The sequence below is a fragment of the Crocodylus siamensis genome, chromosome 1 (genome assembly GCF_052110815.1).
Source record: "Crocodylus siamensis isolate JL-2025a chromosome 1, ASM5211081v1, whole genome shotgun sequence".
NCBI classification, from domain to species: domain Eukaryota; kingdom Metazoa; phylum Chordata; order Crocodylia; family Crocodylidae; genus Crocodylus; species Crocodylus siamensis.
The window spans coordinates 114258314-114282255 of NC_143395.1; the positions used below are offsets into that span (position 1 = coordinate 114258314).

General features: G+C 40.0%; 1 protein-coding gene across 3 annotated transcripts; it reads right to left on the reverse strand.

Annotated features, from left to right (window-relative positions):
- Positions 1–389: 389 nt before the first annotated feature.
- Positions 390–21456, reverse strand: FBXO30 (F-box protein 30). Of its 3 annotated transcripts, none has more exons than XM_090040997.1 (5): positions 21259–21456; positions 15360–15465; positions 4233–6333; positions 2843–2975; positions 390–1140 (listed from the first exon to the last, which is right to left on the reverse strand). In XM_090040997.1, the coding sequence occupies exons 3-5, from the start codon at positions 6315–6317 to the stop codon at positions 1076–1078; spliced, it is 2283 nt and encodes a 760-aa protein (XP_089897123.1). In that variant the 5' UTR covers positions 6318–6333; positions 15360–15465; positions 21259–21456; the 3' UTR covers positions 390–1075. The 3 variants fall into 3 exon arrangements, with proteins under 3 accessions (XP_089897123.1, XP_089897122.1, XP_089897121.1); XM_090040996.1 differs by adding an exon at positions 14153–14286 and having other exon boundaries at positions 390–2975; XM_090040995.1 differs by having other exon boundaries at positions 390–2975.
- Between the last annotated feature and the right edge of the window lie 2486 nt (positions 21457–23942).

A 23942-nucleotide genomic window follows, 5' to 3' on the forward strand; every position in this document is an offset into this window, starting at 1 on the left:
ATGATTGTATAGAAATATACATGGCAAAAGACATTACAAGCATTTTAAAACACCACCCTGATAACTTAGTCAAATAATTAGTCCTCTAGAATATGCTTATGCAGGAAGAACCCCAAAAGAAAACACAAATAAATACAGGCCACAGTGTGGAAAATCTAGTTGAGGGAACTAGTGTAAAATTAGCAATCTTCAGGAATTTAACATGAAGTATGTTTACATATTGTATAACTTGTGATAGCAATCAAAAGTTTAACATAAATTCCCCTATGGTAATTTGATTTTAAGAATACCCAATAATGCAATCAAATAGCAAGCCACAGAATTCTATATTTAAATACTGAAGGAACTGTCCAGAAGCTTGATTAAAAAACAAACAAACCATGTTCATACCAAATAAAGAGAAACTCCAATTGTTTTTATTAGATTTTAACAGACATTGCAAAAATATTGCATGATTTAAAACAATATTTTAAACAAGGTAGTAATGTGGCATCAGATAAAAGACAAAGAATGGAACAGCTATGTAAGCTATAAGGGAAATACAAGGGAACCACGTGATATGGAAAATGAGAGGTATATTTTTAAAATCCAAGGGCAAATATGAACAAGCAGCCAAGTTTTGACAGACTGACTACATACCACTGATGTTTTACAAACTGCATAGCAGTGTAAAATAAACGTTGTTATCCTAACTATGTATTGTATTCCTGCATCTGGAACAGTTTACAAGGCAAAGATTTTGTTTACAGCATTGATATTTTAATAGCTCTGGATTTTCATAAAAATAAAAAGTAACACAATGAAAAAGCTAGTATCTACATTCGAAAACAAAAGTGCATGTATTGAAAACGTAGCATTATCTTCAAGAAGAGGAAATATTTAGTATTCAAAACACCTATTTTAACAAATGAGGACAACGGATGGTGCTTTAGATGCATAGTTGCACTGTGTTACAGGCTAAATTCAGTCAACATGAGCTCCTGCAATTGCGGTACCCTCCTCTCTCTAGACACCAAGAACACCTTTTCCCAGCCCAGTTCTCCTATAAAAATCATGACTCTGATTTACCTATTCTTTAAAAAGAAGATGCTGGCTGGACAGTCTGGGTTCTTCCACTCTGACAACTCCGGTTTCTCCTACCTGTACCGGAGAGATACAGAACTGAAGTTTATTTCTCAACAGTTTTACCATATGGCATTGCAGAACTGGATTTGTTTTCTTTCTGGAGCATCCTTAGCATTCTGGACAGGGAAAGGCAGCTATTGTTTAGCTGGATTGGACCCAGCATGGGAAACACACACATACTGCAATTGTGAACTGTTGCCAGGGTAGCCATAAACAAGTGTCTAGTACAGAAATTACAAGCTTTAAATCTAGTCATTTCTGTAAACATCCTCCTTTCAATAGTTTCTTGTTTTTCCTAAAGTGGAAATATATACTGTATTTCATTGTTCCAAACACTGGTCTATCTGCTTAGCCTGCAGCACAGTTATTAAATGCAACAGGCTAGCAACACCCACACCAATTCAAACAAGTCTGAAAGTCACTTTGAGATGAGCTATGGCAGTTTTGCTATTATGAGGGCATTTTTCATAGCATGTGTTTCCTGTTCATAAATGCTATACAAGTTCTCTCATGGAAGACAGAGGAAACAATTAGGAATTGTTCATTTAGTCAAATATGCGGGTGAACACGCATTTAAGATATGCCTTATGCAATTAATGGATTCTGTCTCATCTTATGAAGATGATACATTTTGATACTCTTAGGCAACTTAAAATGCCCCCCCAGTAAGAGTAGCATTTTATTGACAAATTAACAGAAAGACAGTATCTTACACAATGCCATAAAACAAGTAAAGCCCTTTCATTAGCTGCATTTTAAATCTACAGTTGTTCATTACACACTTCCAATTCCTGACTAGAAATAGTTTCGTTGAAGCATTTTCTCCTTTGCCAACTATAGGAGCAGGGGAATTGGAAAACTATTTTAACTCAAATGCCAATCTAGGTGTACATCAAGGGCTAATATTTCACGGTTTTAACTAACAGTTTTGCTGCCAAAAGTGAAATAATAGTTCCTAAGGCAAGCAACCTTTGCTGACTGTTCAAAAGGAAGTTGTGCTAAAAATTAATCTGCTGTAAATCAGAGTTCACTAGATGATTGCTACAATTTTAAAAAAATGCACATCCTAGGTCACTTGTGTGTTAGCTAGGAAGAGCACTAGAATACTGATTATATTTTAAGAAAACTTCACAGATATGCCTAAAAAATTATGCATTTGTCTGAGACACCTTTACAAAGTTTTGGATTATTTTCAATTTTTGAATATTTAGATCATAACTTGTTAAAAAAGTCCAAATGCATAAAGTGTGTTTGGTCAGGAACTTTTCTCTCTACAATTCAAAGTTTTGCATCTGAATGTGCAGATCTTTTAAAGACTGTTTCTGAAAAGCTATTAATTCAACAGAACATGGGGACCAGTGGATCAGAAAACACACCTTAGGGATTTTTTAAAAATTATATAAGTTAGATAAAACTACCCTGTCCAGCAAGTTCCATTTTTTTTTTCAAACATTAAGGCAACTTCCATTACTTTCAACTAATCAACGTTATAAAAAATAAATGTCACTTCAAAACCTTATATACATAGTGACAGAGTAGATTTAACTAGAAATTATCTTTAGTACATTAATAAAGTGTCACGTAATATTACACAGAGGTTATATCAGGTGCTTGAGTGTATGTGCAAGTGGAGTGACTTCTTAAATTTAAAGTACAGGTTTCAAGACAGATCGTAGTGAACGTCCTTCTTTAGTAAGTTCTCGTGTTACACACATACATGGCAATGGGACAGCCTCTTCCCTTCTCTCCACAGCATTATAACTGCATTTTTTCAAGTGGTCTGCCATGCTCACGATGTCAGCAAATTTCCACTCGTTCACAGTACAAAAGGCTGTACTGAATCGCCACACCTGGAAAACAAGTTATACTTGGCATCAAACTGGCTTATTTTATAGAGACTCAGACTTGCAACAGCAAATACTTCATTTTGTAATAGAGTAGTTCGCTCTACCTAAAATCAACATTACCACTTCTTACTGACCACTAGTTCCAATCAGTTTGAACCCGTCTATATTTCAGATTCAGTTTCCCATCTGACTCTGTAGGGTGAGCATTAAAGATGAGTAAAAACCATAATTTAATTTGTAAACTGACTATATTTTATCAGGCAATTACAGGACAAAATACAGGCATGACTTTCAGTGACAGTGAGGACCTGACTGTCAGACATGCTGAGATTCTACAATTCCAAATACAGCAAAAGGAAGTTGTAAGCATTCTGCACTTCTGAAAACGTAGCTGCTAAGTTACATACCTCATATACTTTACTTGAATGTCTGCTTGTACCAAGTCCTGCGACCATCACACCAAGACCTCGACGTGTATGCTTAAGCAAGAGTACGGAGGAGTATAGGCTGCCCAAGACCTACCATCTTCGCTTTAGATCATTGAGACAGAATCCAAAGGCCAAACCAAGTCCAGACACTTAGTGCCTCAATGGTAGTAGCTTTTATCAGACAGCAACAAATAAGAATGGCTGCTGACTGCCTAACACACCAGCAAAGGCGCTTTTGCTAGGGTGATGTCTCTTAGCTGCCAAAAAGTCCCATGGTTGCAACACTGGTATTTTATAGGAGCTACACCACAACATGCAAGCCCACCAGTCAGATGCAGTTTATGGTCATACCCAGGACCAATTAAGGCATTAAATACAATGATAAGAGATGGCTTATAACTATGTGAAATGTACTTTCCTCTCTTTGAGATGTCTAATGCCACAAATGAAATTCCCAGTTTCACACAAATTAACTGCAAATAAAGCCACAGCAGCAGACAAATATTGAGAAATTTAAAGTTTTTTCTCCACTGCTACAAATCTATTATTTTACATATTTTCATGGCAAAAAGACAGAGGTTAGCTCAAATCCTACTCCCTGCCACTGCTACAAATATGGTGAATGTGTACAAAAGTTAATAGCTGGTTAAAGTAGAACCTTTTTTTCAAGAAGGCTCATGGAATACAAGGGATTCCAAAGGCTGTCTTTTCCCAGAGACATCATGTCAAACAGTAAAACATACTACTAAGTTACAGAATATATATACAAATATTCGGCCCATTTAACAGCTTTTTCCCATCCATCCCCACTCCCTACAAAAAATTAAGTTACCTTTTCTTTTAATTGCCATGAAGAACTTCCATCTGGATACCTTCTCTTTTCCCAAAGCAGTATGACCATACCACGTGCCTGAAGCAAACTTCCACATACATCTCGCATTAATCGTGACACTCTTGAAAGCTGACACAAACTAAAGCCATCTAGAAAACCAGCAATATGTTGTAGAACTTCAAAAGGAAGACTACTCAGATGGTCATTACGCAGTCCAATGATGCAGCTTTTAGCTGGTTCAACTAATACCGTAGATATGCAAGGCTGAACTCCAAATGACCTTAAATGGCGGTCATGTATAATCTTTGCCCCTTGCGTTGAAGGGCAAAATCTACGTTGAGAGTATGTACACCCATAATATGCCAAAGGACACCTCTGTTCCATCCAGCCATTAAGGCCAGCATGAATGTCACCATGCACATTCTTAAAATGTGAAGAAAATTCATTTCTCCTAAACAACTGTCCACAAACAAATGTAAACATTGAACGCTGTTTTGTTTGGTATCTAGCGACACATTCCAGTACTAAGTCCAGTCCAAGTGTTTGGAAAGGACTTGGATTTGAGAGCTGTGGGTTGGCATGATCACATGCAGAAGCTGATGCTATTTCCCCTACCATTGTATTAGTGGCTAATATTGCAGAAGGAAGAGAGAACGTTTGAGTTCCAAAGTCAACATGATATCCATCGACAATGCGACTATCAGATATTCCCCTTCCACCAGGAGAGTCTCCCAAACAAAACAACAAAGCTGCTGTGATTAGATCTATGCCCTGAAGACCCATAGGGTCTTCTGTTATTTCCAAATCTGAGGTATCAACAGCTTTGTCTTCTTTTGGCGTGGACCAATAGTGGTGAACAAGGAAACTGTACGATCGATGCTTCATTAAAGAAAACACGTCCACATTTCGCAATCTTTCTTGCTCTACTTGTCTTTCTAACATCTCTTCTTCACTAACATTACGGGGTGGTAGCAGTATATGACTAACAGTGCCATTAAGCAAGCTGTCTGGTGGTATTACTTCTCTAAGCTGTTGTGTTGCTACAGAAAAAGAGCTGCAAGTCTTCAATGCTCCATCATCAGAAGATGCAATACATTCACCATTTGCTACATTACATGATTTTGAATCAGATATATCAAGAATTTCATTCTGGTCCAACACCTCTGCACTTACGTTTTCCAAATGGAAGCCATTACACAGCCCTGAAGAATTATTAAGATTCAAATTCAAGTCATGTTTTTGTACTAAATCGTAACAAAAATCACTCGAGCCATTTTGTTCTGACTGTGAACTTTGACTCAAGACATCAAAGTCAATTCCACCAACTGCTCCTAGATTATCCTCATCTAGATATTCATGGGCTGACTTTTCACTCTGCATACTTCCATTAAAAGTTTGTTCTTTAATTTGGATATCTTCTTTTATCTCATATGGAGAGATGCAGAGTCTTGAACTTAACATGCTTATATCTCTTGTAGCAGTGTTCAGGATATCTAATGCAGCAGCTAAACTCTTTGTCGTTTCTACAGTAGCTTGATAAAGTGCACTATAAGAATCTTCATCAGCAGGCAGTAAGCCATTTGAAAGTGTTGCAGCAGGGGTACTTGATTTAACTGAAGGTTGTTCTCTGGGTTCTGGTATTTGACTGGCTGTTTTTGACATCATTGTTGCTACCTTGAGGGATTCTAAAAGCATTCGCTGGTCCTGAAGGGCTAAAGCCATGTCTAGCTGTTCCACTTCATCAACATCTCTACTTAGATTTTCATAAGATTTCCGATCTGCATAACTGACAGGCCATCTATTCCATTCCATAGTACAACATACTACACTTGCAGGACACATCTCTAGATGTTCAGCAATTTTGTTTCGGGCTACAATAAAAGGACATCCAAAGCCACTATTCAAACAAGGCACTCTTTCAAGCGGACATAAAATGCGATGTTCTTCAGCTTTGCATGAATGAAAAACTGCTCCACAAACCAAGGGGCAGCCAATCAAGTCACAGGAAACCCCAGTCTCTGGTCTGGTCATGCAACGCCGACTGATGCAATTTACACAGTGTAAATGCTGCTGAAGTTCCTCCATGTCTGCAAGCCCAGCTCTGAGTAAGGAGACAAAAAAAATTAATGTTAGCTGACCTAAGCAATTCATTCAATATAAAAAAAACATTCAATATGTTAGCTGACCGAAGTAATTATTTATCGTTTATTTATGTTCTTGGTCTATAATATATACAGAATACAAATGAACAACATACTGATTACTACCTATTATTACAGGAACAAACATACAATTTAAAGCCTCCTTTCTCCCCAAAAAGTTCCAGGCAGCAATTAGGGTTACTCACTTGTACTACAGCACTTCAAGATGAACTTGGTACCTTTACATACTTGGGAATGTGGGCTGTAGAGACCTGATAGAAGAACGTTTATAACAGTACCCACCAGAATGCTTTTGCACCTTTTTTTACTTCTGAGGATGAGTCTATACATTCCAAAGCCCTAATAATAAATTATAAATTAGGACTGTCACAACAACAGGAAGGTGGAGAGAGTGTGAATGTGCAGAGTCTATCTCCAAGAACTCTGGTTATGAGTGAATAGAAAGGTGGCTAGTTTAAAAAAACAAAACAAAACCACACACAAATGCTGGAGGGGTGGGGAAGGTCTGGGGGCCTGATGTGGCCCCGAGCCATTTATCCAGTCTACAGATCAGTGTTGCATCACCAGGTGAGTTTAACACCACTGACGTAACCTCCTTAGTGTTCAGATTGTTTAGTGACTTTCTGAACATTTTTTTAAGGAGAAAGCAAAAGGTCTTGGCATCCAACATTTGGAGTTTCATTTCATGAAACTCCATGATAATGGGTTCTGGGGAAAATTACTGGCAGAGATATTGACCAAGACGGAAAATTTTACTTGGATAAAAATTTAGAGTGGAGATGGAAAACAGATATGTCCTGCAGAAAACCAGATGTTATGGATAACAGTGAATGGTGTTTTGATCAATGAGTCAAAGATGACATTCATTCAGATGTTCAAATGCAGGCTTCCTAACATGAATATGGGCAAAACTGATGTCCCAAGACTGATCTGGTTCACTGTTGGATACCTCTTTGCTAATGTCTTTACCATGCTATTACTACTTCCAGAATGAATCATTAGCTAAAAAACCAGAGGGTTTAACCGATGGTGCCTCCTAAAATAGTCAGCTTAGAAACCTGTTGAAAACCACATGGGGTAAAAGGCTATAGGCTGTGCACTATGAAGAAGAGTATCCTTTTCCCAAGAAAGTTGGTCATTTTTTATAGGTGACCAATTCAGGGAACAATGAACAAGAGGTTCGACCTCTTAAATACTGGCTTCTTCCCTTCTGATCCACTGCAGGACCCATAAAGAAAAAAGAAAAATATTTTTATAACACTAGAATGAGCTAGCCAGGCTAACTAAAATCTAGCTAACACACTGAAACTTTGCCAAGATTGATCCATCACAGATCCAATCTGGAGAGGTTCTTGGTCTGCTGCCATAGTCATCCCTTTTAGAGGCCTCCTTCAGAACATGCAGGCACCCCAAGGGTAAGGGCACTTGCCTGGAACAGGCCATCAAGATTGCACTGCCAGTACCTCCCAAGAGTAGGCATACATGACGGCTTATTGAAGAAGTTAAGTTAGTTTAAAGCACATCTCAAATAAAATCTGTGGGCTGGCAATGTCCAAGGCACTTTTCTCATGGCTAAGTCTGGTATAGCAGTCTTTCTGTCAACTATTACCCTTTGTACATGTTAGCTTACACTGTCACCCCACTCAGGGAAACAAAAAGCAAATTCATTCTCTTAAGTTCTCCTTCTGCAACAGGGGGAAAATAAAGATCCATACTCTCTTCTGAATGCCAGCCCAAGGCCAGGCATTAAGTACCTACCTTCCCTGGTTTGCCTTCTTTCTATCTTCCCTGCTCCGTTGCCTTTTGTCTCCCTACCTTGCTCCTTCCACTGCTTCTTTCAACCTGCATCTCTGAAGCCCCAGATCTTCCACCTGCTTTGCCCCCGTTCTGCAAAGACTGCAGCCTTTATATGACAAGTAGCGGTTAGCAGGCTGCTTGGTCACAGCTGAGGGAAGTAATTGGGCTCAAAATTAAAACATGCTGCACCTTTATGAAAGTCTATGTTCAAAGCTCCAGTGCATGGGACTTTTACTATCCTTTCAGTGCCAGCAAAAACATGCACATTCCAATACGATTAGGCTTGTGCTACTTAGCATTTGTGGGAGCAACAAAGGAATTCTACATGACTGGAGCCTGTTCCAGAATAAAAAGCAGGTCAGATCATGTGACTAGTTTTATTTTGAAGCAGGCCCATTGTACCACATATTGGCACTGAGCACTTGGATTCTTAGTCTGGTACAGAGGGAAGAGGAAACAGCATTCTATTTCTCACCACCATGCCACTTGCATTGTATTTTGAGAGGATATTTCAGCTTCCTTCATTTAATTTGGTTTTATCCTTTTTTTAAAGATATTAATGAGGAATTAATTCAAATTTGAAGAGAAGAAAAAGCCAATTTTTTCTAGACCTTCCCTCTCCTCCTTAAAGCTGTTTACATTCATATATAAACTCATGAAAGATTTTACTGAAAGAACAAGCTAGTAAAAGTAGTTAAAACGAGCTTAAATCACTAGTTTCTTCACAGACTTAAAGGAACAATGTCAGATCCAATTTATCTTCCCGTCAGATTCACTCTACCTCCCCCAAATTAGGTTTTGTAAAAAGTCCGCCTAAAAAAAACCTAAGAATAAAACTGAAATAGTTCCATGTTTGATTTTATTTCACTGGCAAATGAGAATTACTAAGTAGTGTTTCCAGCCTAAACACTGTGGCACTATGCTACTCCAGAAGAACTCTGTAGCACAGGCAATTAGAAATAGACCAAACAAAAGTGAAGCAGATCATTATTATTTCTGTTGTCCAAGCTGAAAGGCAAGTTTTCATATTTTCCATTTTCAGTAACTTAAAGTGCTTTTGTTGCACAGATTTAAAATCTAATTAAGTAATTTTTATACAATTCTCTAAGATTTCACATTTTGCCATTAAGAGCAATTTTAATGCCCCTTCTCCAAGTTGCATAACTCAAATGTTTTGCCCACCCCCTCTTCTGAACTCTTCTAACAAAGCAGCGTGTGTTGCACTTGCTAGGCAAAACACAGTGGACTACTCTTTGCATTCTGAAGAGTCTATTTTTATATGTATGCAACAAATTACCTTTTCATCATATTTTCACTAAAATGCAATTTATCAGAGATTTCTTGGACACAACCTACTTTATCCCACAGATTTAGTGCCAACTTTGTAATGGTGTTCTCAAGCATTTTAGGCTTGATGCACCCCTTGGGAAAAGCAAGCTCTTAGTTTTCACTATTTTTTTTTTTTTTTACTGCAAAAAACAATAATAGAAATTCGTCTGTTGCAAAGAACTCTGAAAGCTCACAACAGGTCAGAAGGTTTTTAACACGATGGATTCCTATCTGAAATCTCTGGGTTCAGCCTCTTTGTACAACAGTGCTAACACTGCATGGCATCCCACAGTACCTATGAAAGGATCTCATGGCACCCTGGTTGAGAATAACTGGTCTACAGTACTTAAAGTCAAAACATGTTTATTAAACTATCAAAAGGCAAAACTGGGAGCTAGGTTTATTTATTATTCTGCCAAAAGTTATTAAAAAAATTATTCCTGCACTTACATGTAAACTAAATACCAGTAAATTAAAATAATCTTTTCCACAGTATTGAAAAATGCATCCTTCCCCGTCTGATACTGCTGAGAAGAAATGGGATTTTTTTTAAATAAAGAAAAATGTATTCCTCTTCTTTCTTCTAGTCCACCTGGTAGAAGACTAAGATCTCTCGTTCCCAGCCCAGGCAGTAAGCAACTTGCAAATCGTTTCTACTTTTGAACCAAACAGAGAAAGAACTAAATGGCAGAATTCCATAAAAAGATGGTCTTTTTGCAAGATTATCCCTTACAGCTCATTTCCAAGCTCAAAAGGTAAGTTTTTTCTTGACTATTTTTCATGCTTGCTTACCAAACAAAAACAGTCTTACTAACATGTTCTAATTTTCACTGACAACTCTGCACATCAAGGTGAGGAGGAAAAAATGAGGAGCAAGGAAGAGATGGGCTTCTGATGAAAGGCAAGTATTATTTCTGAGGTAGCAATAATATCAATGAGATAGTTGAGGAAGATTGTATTGCTCCTCTCTACTTGGGAGAAGAGATAGAAACTTGTATTGTCTCAACAGTTATTTTAAAAGGGAAGCATGGAAGGGCCCCACATATTCTGAACTTCTTCAGATCTTGGGTGCAGGCCCGTGCAGATTCAGAATCACAAGGCGTGGGTATGGCCAAACTACCTTTGGCCGTGTGGCACATGCATAGTGAAGAGAGCGCACCGTGAATGCAGCACATGGCCAATGGAAGTGTAGTTGTAATACCCTTGCTGCAATCCTGGATGCCAGTGAACTCTCTCAACTCACGTCAGCATGGGCTCCTGCCAGAAACTCTTGAGCTCACCAGCTACTTAGCACAGGCTGTGGCCAGAGCCCAGGCACTGAGCTTCCACACAGCTGTGGAACCCAGGAAGCTGACTGCCACCATAGCTTATCCCCTTTCCCTCTGATGCTAAATTCAGTGTACAGGGTCAGTCTAGCATGGGCGTTGCATGCACCATGTGGGGTCAGGGCTGGTGCATGCAGCACTGGGAAGCCAGTCCAAGACCCACAGGCAGCACCTTGGAGAAGATGACATGACTCCAGAGACCAGATCAGGATAGCCACCTCTCTTTGACAGCCCTCCATTAGAGAATCTAATAATGTATGCCAAAAAGATATACATATCAGAAATAATCAGTGTCCTCAAAACAACAATTGAATGTACATTTTCTGGGTTCCCAGACTGAAACTTCAAATAGTGCTAGCAGGCACTGTATTAGTGCCAAATTAAACAATGTAATAATTTATACTTATTAACTAAATGCAGTAATAGATGTGAGATTTTATATACATCTGCTTCTTAATATTTGATGCATTTTAAATGTCTCTTCCGTGTCTCATACGTACTTTTTCAATTCTCTCTGTCTTATTAGCGTTTCACAGGTCAGTGTGTAAAGACAAGATCCAATTGTCTCAGAAGCACTTATGCATTTGACTGCTTAAAATCTAGGGGCCTTGCCCCACCAGAGCAATTTACTTTCATCTGCTGTATGTACCTAGAACCCCAACAGTGTCAAAGTGGAGACCTGGGTGCCTCTGAAGTGATCAGTGTAGAGTCCCATGACTGGTGCAGTCTTGTATGCCCTGGCCCAGCCGCAGTGGGTAGAGGGTACTCCCTCAGATCCTATTCTATAACCCCGTGCTAGAATGCTCTCCAAGAAATTGGAGATGAGGGTGTAGTGGTCCACAGGACCCAGTCTTAGAATCCAAGTCTCCATAAATAAGTGATTTTGCCACTAGACTAGTGCGCAAGAAATGGATCTCTGTACCACAAAAGCAGGCCATTTTTACATGTGCACTGGGACGCACCACCAGATGCTTTAATTAGTGAGTTGCACTAATTAAAACTGCTTGCATGTCCTGTGTATCAGCATCCCCATGCTGAAAAAAAAAAGTCAGTGGGGCTCTGAACTAAAGCTTACTGAACTTGTTCTATTTTAAAGCACCCCCACTGCCATTTTTCCAGCACAGGGTCGCATGGGGACGCTGATACATGCGATGAGCAAGGCTGCTGGAGCACATCTATTTCCATGCTTCAGCAGACTATTAATTCCTGGATTTCCAGTGCATCGGAGCAGGTTCCCCGCATATCTGTAGGAGTCCCTAAATTCCACATATTAAGACTCAAATTGATACAGGATCAAATTGGATCTAGCCATTAAATATTAGTTGCTGTTGCTCTTAACACAGCAACTTAGAATGCTTCTTAGCTGTGCTACTAAAAAACTGCAAATGGAGTCAGTAGACAACACTACAAATTCACCAAAATTCTCTGTGCTGTACAGAGTTTAAACTTGGGAGCATTAGGTGATAAGATTTGTCAGTGGACCATTTAATTTGTAATTTATTATGCAGCACTGGATCTTTTTAGAAGTTTTTTTTATGCATTTATTTTAACTGCTAGTAATTAAAGCAACTTACTGAACACTATTGTCCAGGTAGTTTTTAAAAAGCATTGATAATTTGGGTTTTAAAATGGTTTAATAATAGTTTTAAAGCAACCATAACCTTATCAATATTTTAACACAGTTACGCAGAACACTAATTGTTTAAGTTAAGGTTTATACTTCTTCCAATTACAGAATTCAAGTTTTAAAGCCACATACATTAATTTTAAGAGTACTCAAAATGCTTGAGAGAGACATTACTTGTCACTGTAACACTTTTTAACTTTACAAGTCAGTACTCTATCAATCTCCTTATTTTTACTGTTTTGTCCTTTTCATGACTGGTTTCCCTCATACCTTTCATTTACTCCAGCAAGAAAATGTTTTATTGCACTTATTTTACATTTAAGAGACTAGTAATTATGAATGTAATGCTACACTTAGCTGAAAACAGAGAAAGACCTTATTTAAACACTATACATTAACTTATTTAAAAAAGGCACAGAACGAGGAAGCATTTTCACTAGAGGGCACCTCAACATTTAACCTGATATGAAAGTTGTTCTTTAAATAGTAAAATAAAATTCAAAGAATAAATACTCAAAGAGTAATTATTTACAATGGTGTGAACTGTCTAGAGAAAGGATCAAACATTATCTGAAATTAAAATATATACTGAAAATTATTGATTTATTTTACCTTAGACAAAACTAATTGTGTACTAGTACTTTGGTAAGAAGTTATACGTCAAATCAGTGACTATATCCAGAAAGAACAGCTGTACTTTTCTGGTTATGTAATGTCAGCAACTAGGTTCAGTTCATTTGAGATGCTTAAGTATCCAAGCTTGACTGTTACTAGCAGAGAAAACTAAAAATACATCCAGTTCCAGTGAGGTGACCACTGCTCTCAGAATTTGTAGGATCACTTGATGTTATTGTACATGTAATACAGTCAGCTGACCAAATCTGCCAGAACAAGCTTTGAAAATCTGTCATAATCAAAAGGATTAAAATTCCAGCTGCTACAACCACATGATTTACTCTACCTTCATATTTGTGTTAACACAACAACTGCGTAATAATGGATTTAAACAGTGAGTGCCCAGTATTCCACCAGCAACTCTACCTGCTCTGTTCCACCTGCTAAGCTGCCCTATACATGCACATTTTTTCAAATTCAAAATGGAATGCCTGCATCCCCTCCAATCACATACCCTCAATCTCTTGGGCTATAAACGATTATCTTTTTATCTCAAGTGTTTGGAAATATACACAAACAAACTCAATCCAATCTTTATCTTCTAGTCTTGTATAATCACAGCTGGTAAAAAGACAGCTTTTCCTCCTTGCTATGAGATTATTTTTTTCAGACCAACAATACTTATTTCAGTAGAATCTAAGTTTTTCTCTTCTAAAAAGTTTTTATCACTTACACCTTTGAACATATTTTGCCAACAAAAATAACATGTACGTTGTTGCAGTGAAATCTGGCCAACTTTGTAGGTAAACTGATCTCGTGTTTCTGTTCTTCAAGCTTCATAAACTGCATCCAAAACTGAACAGAATCTGTTCAGAACCCTATGGAGTTACAGATTAACAAATACTTGGGAAAACCATCAGTAGAAGCATCAGGCAATAAGCTGGTCACTGAAGAAGACGGCACTCAAAAAACAAAAGTAGGGACCAAGCTTCCTTTGCATTAGCCAAAAGTTAGCTCTTCCAAAGCAAGATCTAGAAAAAGCACTATGAAAAGAATCCTGCTCACCTGAAGTGGCTCAAGGACACTGCCAACTTCCTGGCCTGCCCTGCCACCTTTCATGGAAGTCTCTGGCTAGGAAGTTTAACTTTTACTGTTTGAAAGAAAAACTTCCCACCATGTTCTTGAGAGGGTGCATGCATCTGTTGAGAGTAGGTTGACAGATGTGAGAATGAGATGCAAGAAAAAAAAACCGATGGAAACAAAAAAAATTTAGAAAATATCAAAGAAAATATGAGAAGAAGAGACAAAAAAGAAAAGAAGGAGAAGAATAACTGAAGACAATTCAGGAATACATTCACCAGAATTCGTCAGAGGACAAAAAATAAAAGGGGGCCAAAAAACCCCCAACAAAACAAAAACAAGAGAGAATTTTAATTTTATTACTGAATTACTGACAACCAATTTTCAGTAAAACAATGTTGCAGTTAAATACACAACAGAAACCAAACCAATCTGTTCTTAAACTGTGCAATGGCATAGGTATTTTTCAACTCAATTAGTTGGCTCAGATCCTAGGAAAGTAATTGCTGCCTAAGCATTTTTAAATTCTATGTATAAATCGCCACCTCATCCCTCCTACAGACAAAATTTTATTAATTTGTGTCTCAAAGAGGTAGTTATAACCTTACCTGCCGCTATGGCAGCAAAACTATGCTAGTATTTCAAATACGCATTACAGCTAGTCACATTTTTAGTTATAAATAGTTATTAGTAACTAGTTCCTGGGAGTTTTGAGCCCATCCATATTTCACGTTCTAATGAATATTTATACTTCATGCTTCATTTTTCTTTTTTGTGAAAAATGCCTTTTAAAATAGAATTTAAAGAAAAAAAGAAATGAAAAAAAACTGACTGTACTACTTTGCAACTGGACCCTCCTCAGCTGATGCTTTGGTCTCTATAAGAAATCAACGTAATATTGTTTTAAAAATTCAATTATTTCTGTGATGGGACTACCTCACGCAAATTCAATTTATGAGCCACCATTTTAAAACAGTGCACTAGGATTCCCTTAGGCTTAGAGTACTTTTGTGACCTATTTTCCATGTAATTTTGACTTCTTATCATAGTACCCAAATGTATGCGCCTTGTAGTGATCCCCCAAACAAGAAGTACAAGGCCTTAATGTACGTTAGGCAACAAGACTTCTACATGCCAATTACACCAGGGAAGGCTATACTTAGTGCATGGTACAGACATAAAAGCATTTTACCTGCTAAGATGGTGACAAAGAAAAGACAGCTAGAGAGCCAGTTGATTTCATGCGTAAAGTCACTACTGAACCTGATCTCACTATGACTCCGTGAGTTTTGCAGACTCTGAAAAAAAAAAAAAAAAAAAAAATCAGACATAAAGGCTTCATATCAGACTGTAAGGACCACTCCCTAGGTGCACAATCCTCTAAATAGGACAAGTACCTTATTTGGCATTACAGTAGATTAGACATTTTGCAAAGTTTTACTTGCCCATAAATGGCTAATAATTCTTTCAATGAACAGATAAAATATATTTCATTATCAATCAAGATTGGACATTGTGATCTACACTGATTTTTTTGCACAACATATAGATTTCACCTCTTGGGTAAGTCCAACTTGGATTCTAAGCGATACAGAATGTATTGCATCCTATGTTCATAGCTTCCATTGCTTAATCTAGGAATTTTCATTTTTTGTTCCCATTTAAAAAATTGTCTAGTTTCAGCCTCCACATATTGGAAATTTAAATATCTGCTAGCTATATTAAAGACTCTTCTGGTACCAACAAATATCCTCCCATTATACCTGTACCCGTGGATTGCTAGTAGGCACTTAGGTCCCTGGCAGATATAACACTTAAGATGGGATTAACTAGTAAAGCAGTTCTTAACCTTTTCTACCTTGCATCCCCCATCAACCATTTCGTCAAAAAAAACAAACAAAAAACCTAGTCCCACCATGATAAAAACAAAACCCCACTTTTTCCAAGAAGTATATTTTTATGTTTACATAAATTTTAGTATTATATTAATCATTAATGGAAATTTTAAAATGAGTTGAAGTCCCACCTACATGACCTTTGCGTCCCACTGGTTGAGAAACACTGAACTACTGGGTCATGTTTTAAATAGTAAACCAGCCGCACATTTATTCAGTTACAGTGTAATAAAACAGGGAATAAGCCACAGTTATTACACGCAAAATGAAAGTAAAAACTTTATAGCTGGTTTCCATAGCACCTTTAATTTAATGTATGACCAGCACTCCCAGGCTTGGAAGTGCACCGGAGTCCTTCAAGACTGGCGTAATTGTGATCCTGATCTCACCCTGCATCAGCAATAGGGTCTGATTAGGATATTATCCCCAAGGCCACAATCATGCCCCCTGCCAAACACATGGGGACACAGCACGAGGCGTGATTGGTGGGATGGTAGATTAGATCCCATTACACCTTCTACTGAATGTTAGCAGCCTTAAGAGAACACTGAATGCTAGTATGATATTAATACAAAATATGTGACCTAAACAAATGTTTAGATAAACATCACCATCACAACATGGATACTCAGTCATTTTTTAAATGACTACTAGAGAGGAAATATGAACAAAGAGAAAAAAAGATAGCATAGTGGCAGCCTTAACTGGCATTTATTTACAATGACAGACCTTGTCCAATACACGGACATTTCCTATCTTCTCCTAAAATCAGAGATAACCACCACATAAGCTAGTGTGCACCTATATTTATACTTATGAATACAAAGAACTGAATTATTGCACAAGGGCTGACATTTTTGTTTATATAATCAAAATCATAAATAAACTCTCTTGTATATATTTAACTAAGCTCTTAAGATGGTGTTAGCTTAATATTTTAATTCAGGCATGCTGTGGTAACAGGGCTGTCAAAACTTTAAAGCTCCTGATCTTTGTTTAATTATACACATCAGACATAATATCTTTATACATTGTTTTAGTTATTTCTGCACAAACTTTCCTGTTCCCATACCAAAATGAGTAACTTTAAAAGCAAGCAAAAAGTGTCCCAAAACAACGTCCCCACTGACTGAGCACTGAAATGCAGGGGCTATATATAAAATATACATTTAATATGGGTAAATGCTCATCTGAACCTGATCACTGTATTTAAATTAACAGTACTAACTCCTCTTAGAGGCTCCAACCTGGACCCTGTGCAAGACACAGCACAAAAAATATACTGTGCTGAGAGAAACTTTTGTCCCAAAAGGGATTACAGTCTATGCCAGGGATGGCCAACCTGCAACATGTGTGTGACAAGTGGCAATCAAGGAGGGAGAAAGAAACAGTAGCAGACAGGGAAGGGACCAAAAACAAAGCAACAAGTTCTGCACTCAGGGAGGATGTGGGCGCACCTGCCAAAAAGGTTGGCCCTCACTGATCTAAGGTTAAGACAGAGGATGGGAAAAGAATATATCATGTGCACATGTAAACTGCAAGATTATCAGAATCATAGAATCACAGGGTTGGAAGAGACATTAAAAAACATCTGGTCCATCTTTCAAAAAGCCCAGTCTCCTCCAAGGAGGAAGGGGGCCTTGTAAACTCAGAGGAGATGTTAAAAACTAAGAATATCAACTTATCCACTTCCAAACACTTCAGTAGTATAAAAACATTCAAATCACTCACATTTCAGTGTTTTTTCCCCAAGCTATTTAAGTTTTAAATCACCAGAATTCTCAGACTACTTTCACTAGTAATTTTTTTCTCATTTGTGGGGACAAGGACAGAGATGTAATTTAAAGCACAGGAAAAAATTAGATACTTTTCTACTGAGCCTTAAAAAAGATACCTTTGAGTTGGACAAATAAGACACTGAGGCCCTGAAAGAATCTGTAAGAATGAACATGTGAGTAGTGTTAAAACTGAAGAGCCAAGACATCATATGAATAGTAGGCATATATTTGACAAAACACTGTTGAGTGAATGTTCAAGCACCACATTTTTCAAAACACTCCCCATTTGACAGAACCATCTGTACAAAAACTTGGTAAAAAAAAGTATATAAATATTTATGGAACATAAATCAACAATTTGCGATACCATATATCAGGGATGGTCTGGGCAATTATTTGAGCTGGAGGGCCACTTAAGGAGTTTTGGTGAGCTGTTGCAGGCTGGGAAGGAAGGGAGGTGTTGTGGATGGGAGAACAATTGATTGCAGCTCAGCCCAGACCCTTCACTGTCACCACCCTGTAATCCTGGCCCTGACCACCCACTGCAGTCCTATATGCCATCCCTCTCCTGTGTATACGCTGCCCACAGCGATCCCTGGCTGGTCTCCATGGAGACCCCACCCACCACCTGCTTTGTCCAGCATCCCTAAGGGCAGATGAACCAGGGTTCCAGGCAGCAGGGCCAGTGGCAGAGACAATGGCAGCAGCAGCCAGACAGAGGGAGCTACCACCACAGGGGCTGCCGGGAAGCCGAGTTCAGCCTCTGTGCACCCAGGGGCAATGGGACTAGCCACCTGCTCCACAGCCCAGGCTGTCCCTTGCACCTGGACCAGGTGGGGCTGAGAAATCTGTTGTGTACCAGACATAATTCCTCAGCAGGCCAGATCTAGCCACATTTGGCCCACCCCTGTCATATATTTACTAATTAAAATATCTTTTCCAAATGCCAGCAGATACATAACTAAGATGTAGTTTCCACAGACTTTAGTTGAAAAGCCCTATCCAAACCCTTTCAAAGACTGGTGACAATAATGACTCAGCTAAAACCAGTGCTTGACTGCTTTATGGCAGTGGTAAATAAAGCACAGCCTTTAAAACAGCATTATTCATTACTGAAGTGTCACTCAGTTCCCTTACTTCACAGCATTCTGGAAGAACCAGTGACCCTGTATGAGACACACTTTAAAGACACAGATTTGAGACTTCTTAATTACTTGAATTCACTTCAGCTAAGAGCCTGACTTATTAATATATCACTAAAAAAACCCAAAAAAACCAGGGGGAGAGAGAATTTTTGGCACTCACGTTAAGGAAAGTTTAAAAATAAGCTGCTGCAACAAGTATCAGTAATTTTCAGTGAGCAACCTGTATCATGAATCTTTAATTTTAAGCTGAAAAATGGGGCAGGGAGAAGGAAGAGGAGGAGGGTTGGTCGGTATAGAAAGCAGTATCTCTCATGCTTGGTTTTTAAATTGCCATTTGACAGAATTCTATTATTCATAGCACCAATTGTGAAATAACTAATTTGCCTTTAGTAAACAGTGTTTTCTACTAAATTATATCCTCTCTATGTATTAAGAAATGTGTATGGCATATTCTTTAGATTCATCAGTACTGGCTAGTATTACAACATAAAAATATTCAGACACAATGTCAAAATGCTCGTAACAGTAAAAGCCAACTTTAAAAACCTAGTTAATATTAGAGTGCAAAGTCAAACGCTCATAAGCTTGGACATGTCAGAACTTAGGATGCAGATACAACCTTAATTCAGAGGCCTGTGAATACACAGGATGATGTAGTTAATTTTGTGATTAGATACTTTTGCACAGAACCTCCACTCATTCAGTGCTATGATCAGAGAATGAGACAGCTTGATTAATGAATTTTTATCACCAACTAAAGGCTTCCATACACAACTGATAGCTTTACAACCAACAGCTATTCATTTCTGTATAGTTTTTTCCAGGGTATTTTTCACTGTGGTGTCCGACTGCCTCCCAAAGATGATTCTACCTCCAGTAAAAGGAAAAACCATCATTATCCTCATTATACAAACAAGAAACATACTTGCCGGAGGTCATGCTCTCAATTAGTGATATAGGATTAGGACTCCCCCCCATCTGAAGTTCACCCCCTCTGGCCCATGCTGGCTTAATGACAAAGATACTATATGAGAAAGTAGCCAAAAATGCTTTCTAGTTTACATGGAAACTTTAGTGTTCTGAAAAGATCATTAAAAAAAATCACACAAAAAACAACATATTCAAAGATGACCCAGAAATTCCCTGGACCTGTAGCTGCCAGGTATCCAAGAAGGGACCCTGCATAAGGAAGACTCTGCAAAACCAAAGACCTTAAATACTCATCATATGGGGTTCTGGCATTTTCTAAGCCAGGGGTGTCAATGATACAGCTTGCTGAACATTTATAGGTGCTGCCTATGGGTTTTGGACTGAACACGGCTCTGGGTCTGGCCTGTAGGGCCAGTTTTGGTCACATGCGCTGGATCCAGCACACAGGGCCAAGCCTGTGGACCCAATCTGACCCATAGGGGCTGATGAGTTTGGGAGCCCTACTTTCAGCAACCTGTTTCATCAGAAAGTTTCTGACCAGCTATAGATTAAAGTGCTGAGTGCCTCAGCACTTTCAAGCCCCAAGCACCTCCAGTGGGGCACCTAGAGAAGAGTAGAAAATGTAACTAACATTACTGTGGGGGGCTGGACCCAATGATTTTGTAAGGTCCCTCCCAGCCCCTAACATCTATGGATGTAGTGCCTTTCAAAATTCTGCTTTAACATCATCTAGAAAAAGTGTCAGAAAGGCAGGAATGACAGTGCTCTGGCACAGTATTCCCCGGTCTCAGTCATGGGACTACTGTTTATTTCCCTATGAAAAAAGCAGAGAGCCGAGAAAACAATCCTCAGTCCCAATTCCTAAATCTTAAACAGAATTCAGTCCCCCCAGGAAACAAAACAGGGCTCCAGCAAACAAAGGAACATGCGATAATGTCGCCCAACTACACACAGGCCTGGAGGCTGTGCCAAGGAGGCGGTTGGCCGGGGCCCACCAGAGCAACTCAGAAACTGTGTGGCAGAGACGGCTCGGGCCATGGTGCTCCTGAGTATCCAGCCTCCAGAGGGGAGGCCACTGGCGACACAACGACTGAACACAGCCATTGAACATAGCCGACAGATAAAAAAGGAAACAGGGCGGGGAGCGAGGGCGAAAGGTTAACAAGGGACAGCTCGTCAACGGGGGGAGCCCTCCGCGCCGCACCCCAGGGAGCGAGGCGGGCGCTGCCAGGCCGGGCCGCGCCACCATTTGTTTACTGCGCGGCTGCCAGGCAGCGGCGGCACGGCGCGGCCCGGCCCGGAGCCGCAGGGACGGCGCCAACCCCAACCTCCCGGACACTCACCGGTCCGCAGGGCGCCGACCGCCGCGCGCGCACACAGCCGGCAACTCCCTACCCTGCGCAGGCGCACACGCGCAGGCCGAGCCCGCAGCGTTATGCTCGCGGCCGAACCGGAGCCTGCACCGCCGCCGCGGGCGGGGGAGGGGGCGTGGCGCCGGTGACGCACGGCGCCGCCGCCGCTGCAGGGAGAAGCCGGGAAGGGGCGTCCCAGCACCGCCCAGTGCCCGGATGCAGCGCCGCCCCCGCCTGTGACGTTGGGGGCGGGAGAAGGGTCCTGTGTTGCGGGTGTGCGACTGTTACCGTATTTACATGATCACTTGAATCCTTGCGCGACGTAGGAGCCCTGGGGGGAAAGGTGTTAAGAACGCGCCTCCAATTTTGAGGCACGTTATGAATGCAGCACGTGCAAAACCCGAGCCCCTCCTGGGGAGTCTTAGCCCACTCCCGGGCTTGATGGCAGCACTTTCTTGCCACTGCTTGCCTCAAAATAAAGGTTTCAACTTTGAGGACCTGCTTCTCGCTCCCTCACTGGCGAGTTACGGTGAACGACAGAAAGTAAAGATGACTTATTTGCATATTTTATCGGTACACGATAGTTTTTCAGCAACTATGATCATGTTGAGGTTCCAGGATGATCATTTAATATTTAAGACACAGCGACGCTGCTACCGGCACAGAGCAGGATTCCAGCCCTGCTTCCCACCCCTGTCTGGAGTGCAGCACTGATTGCGCCCCCTTGACAAAATCCTGGATCCACCCAGGGTTTCCTCTTACTTCCTGGCGCTGTGTCTTCACTTTGGTGGGTGCCGGAGCTCCCATAGTCCTACTGCAGGCAGCCGGGAATGTGACTTGGGAGTCCACATCTGGCCTGAGATGGACCTGCCCTGGCATTTCTAATTCCTTAACACCATGCATACCTGTGGAAAGACTTTTTCCTTCTAATGGCCAATGTGGTAGTGCAGAAGTAGAGTTAGTCATTTTAATTTCTTTCCCACTCAGCAGAATGATCCTTTAGTACCAGGCAAAGCCAGACACAGGCATTGACGAACTGGTTGGCCACGTGGGGCCTGGACACAAAGGGGACTCGGGAAAGGTAATATTTTCCTATTGTCCACCCTCCCGCTCCGTTCCCATCATGGCAGCGCAGCGCTGCACCGCCACCAGTGTCTCCTGTCAGAAAACCAATCAGAGTGCGAATAAAGTGTTATAGACAGACAGGCAGACAGACTAAGGCTTTTATAATATTAGAATTATCTCTGGCAAAGGGGGCCCTGATACTAAAAGTTCACCCAGGGCCACCAGGAGTCTAGGTACAGTGCTGGTACCAGGCCTTTTGTTTACCTGCCCCTGGCTGCTTTCATATATGAATATTCAGAGCACACCTACAAGTGCATTAATGTGCTTTTTCCAATACACATTAAATTTAGGACCTCTGGGCACCTATACATGAGCGGGGAGGCTGCTGCGATGCACTGGAATCCCAGCACATCAAAGCAGACTCAATTCATTGAATCTGCTGGAGCGTGGCAAGTGCTGCACTCTATCAGACCTCTGCTTCTCATATATCAGTGTCCCTGCGCTTAAAAGTGGTGGTGGGGGCACTTGAACTAAAGGTTGTCGAATGAGCTTTATATCAAGCACCCCTACCGCCATTTTTAAGTGTGAGGATGCTGATAGATGAGATGTGATAGATAGATGAGATGTGCCCCCCAACTCCCAGAGCATATGTAAAAGTGTTCTCCAATGTAAGGTACTAAATAAATGCACATTAAGCTCCTACCCTAATACACAGTACTGAAAACACACTTTTTAGTGATGCTTAATGTGCAGTAGCCTATTTTACTGTTAATTAGCATATTTGCACAGTTTTTGATGTGACACTTCCATGTGCAGTAAAATAGGCTACTGGGTATTAAAGCACATGTGTAGATGCACCCTCCGTGACTCAGGGAAGAATCTATCACTGCACATGGATGGACTCACTGATATGCAGTCAGCTGTTTCCATCTCTTCCTCCCCTACCCCCCAATAAGAAACATAATATGAGCTGCCATTTTGGTTAAGCAGCCTGGATAGGATCAATCGCACTGTTAGCTCAGTAGTCATCTTCTGTCAACGTAGGTACAAGATTCTAGCGCTCCATTGCCTGTGGCAGTGCTGTGGGTGAATAAATCTAGAAGCTATTTCTACTGGCTCAAAGCCAAATGAATGAAACTACATTTGGGTTATGAGAGGAAAATGAATATCTGTGTCTGGTGATATTCTGTATATGGAACTTCCACAGAAATCAATGAGACACTGGAGTGCAATTAATGCCAGATCCATATTGGTTGGCCATGCCAGATAGAACCAGATGACATTGGCTTTCTCTTAGGCTTTATTTCTGACCATTTCAAACCTATTTCAAAGACCATGCTGTCAGACTGTATCTGCAAACTGAGAAATTCCTGCTACTCAGTAATTTTGTGAGATGTAAAATATTAGAAACTTTTAAGACTACAAAAACATGCAAATTATTTCCCAAGGAACAGCCTTAAATTCCAGTTGTTCTTATAATTTTTAACTGTATAAGACCTTTCAAGTTGCAAGCATTTATAAGTGAACTGAAGTTCAGAACGTTTTTTTTTCTTGCAAGAGTTTGTGCATGAGTATTATGTATGGTAAAATTATTTAAAGTTTTGGTCCAG

What these genes read in the sequence shown, in the direction of transcription:
- FBXO30 (XM_090040995.1), bottom strand. Translation starts at nt 6,317, where the DNA reads ATGGAGGAACTTCAGCAGCATTTACACTGTGTAAATTGCATCAGTCGG. An exon ending in CATGGCAATTAAAAGAAAAG is followed by an intron (nt 2,976 to 4,232) that starts GTAACTTAATTT and finishes CTTGTTTTCCAG; the next exon opens with GTGTGGCGATTCAGTACAGC.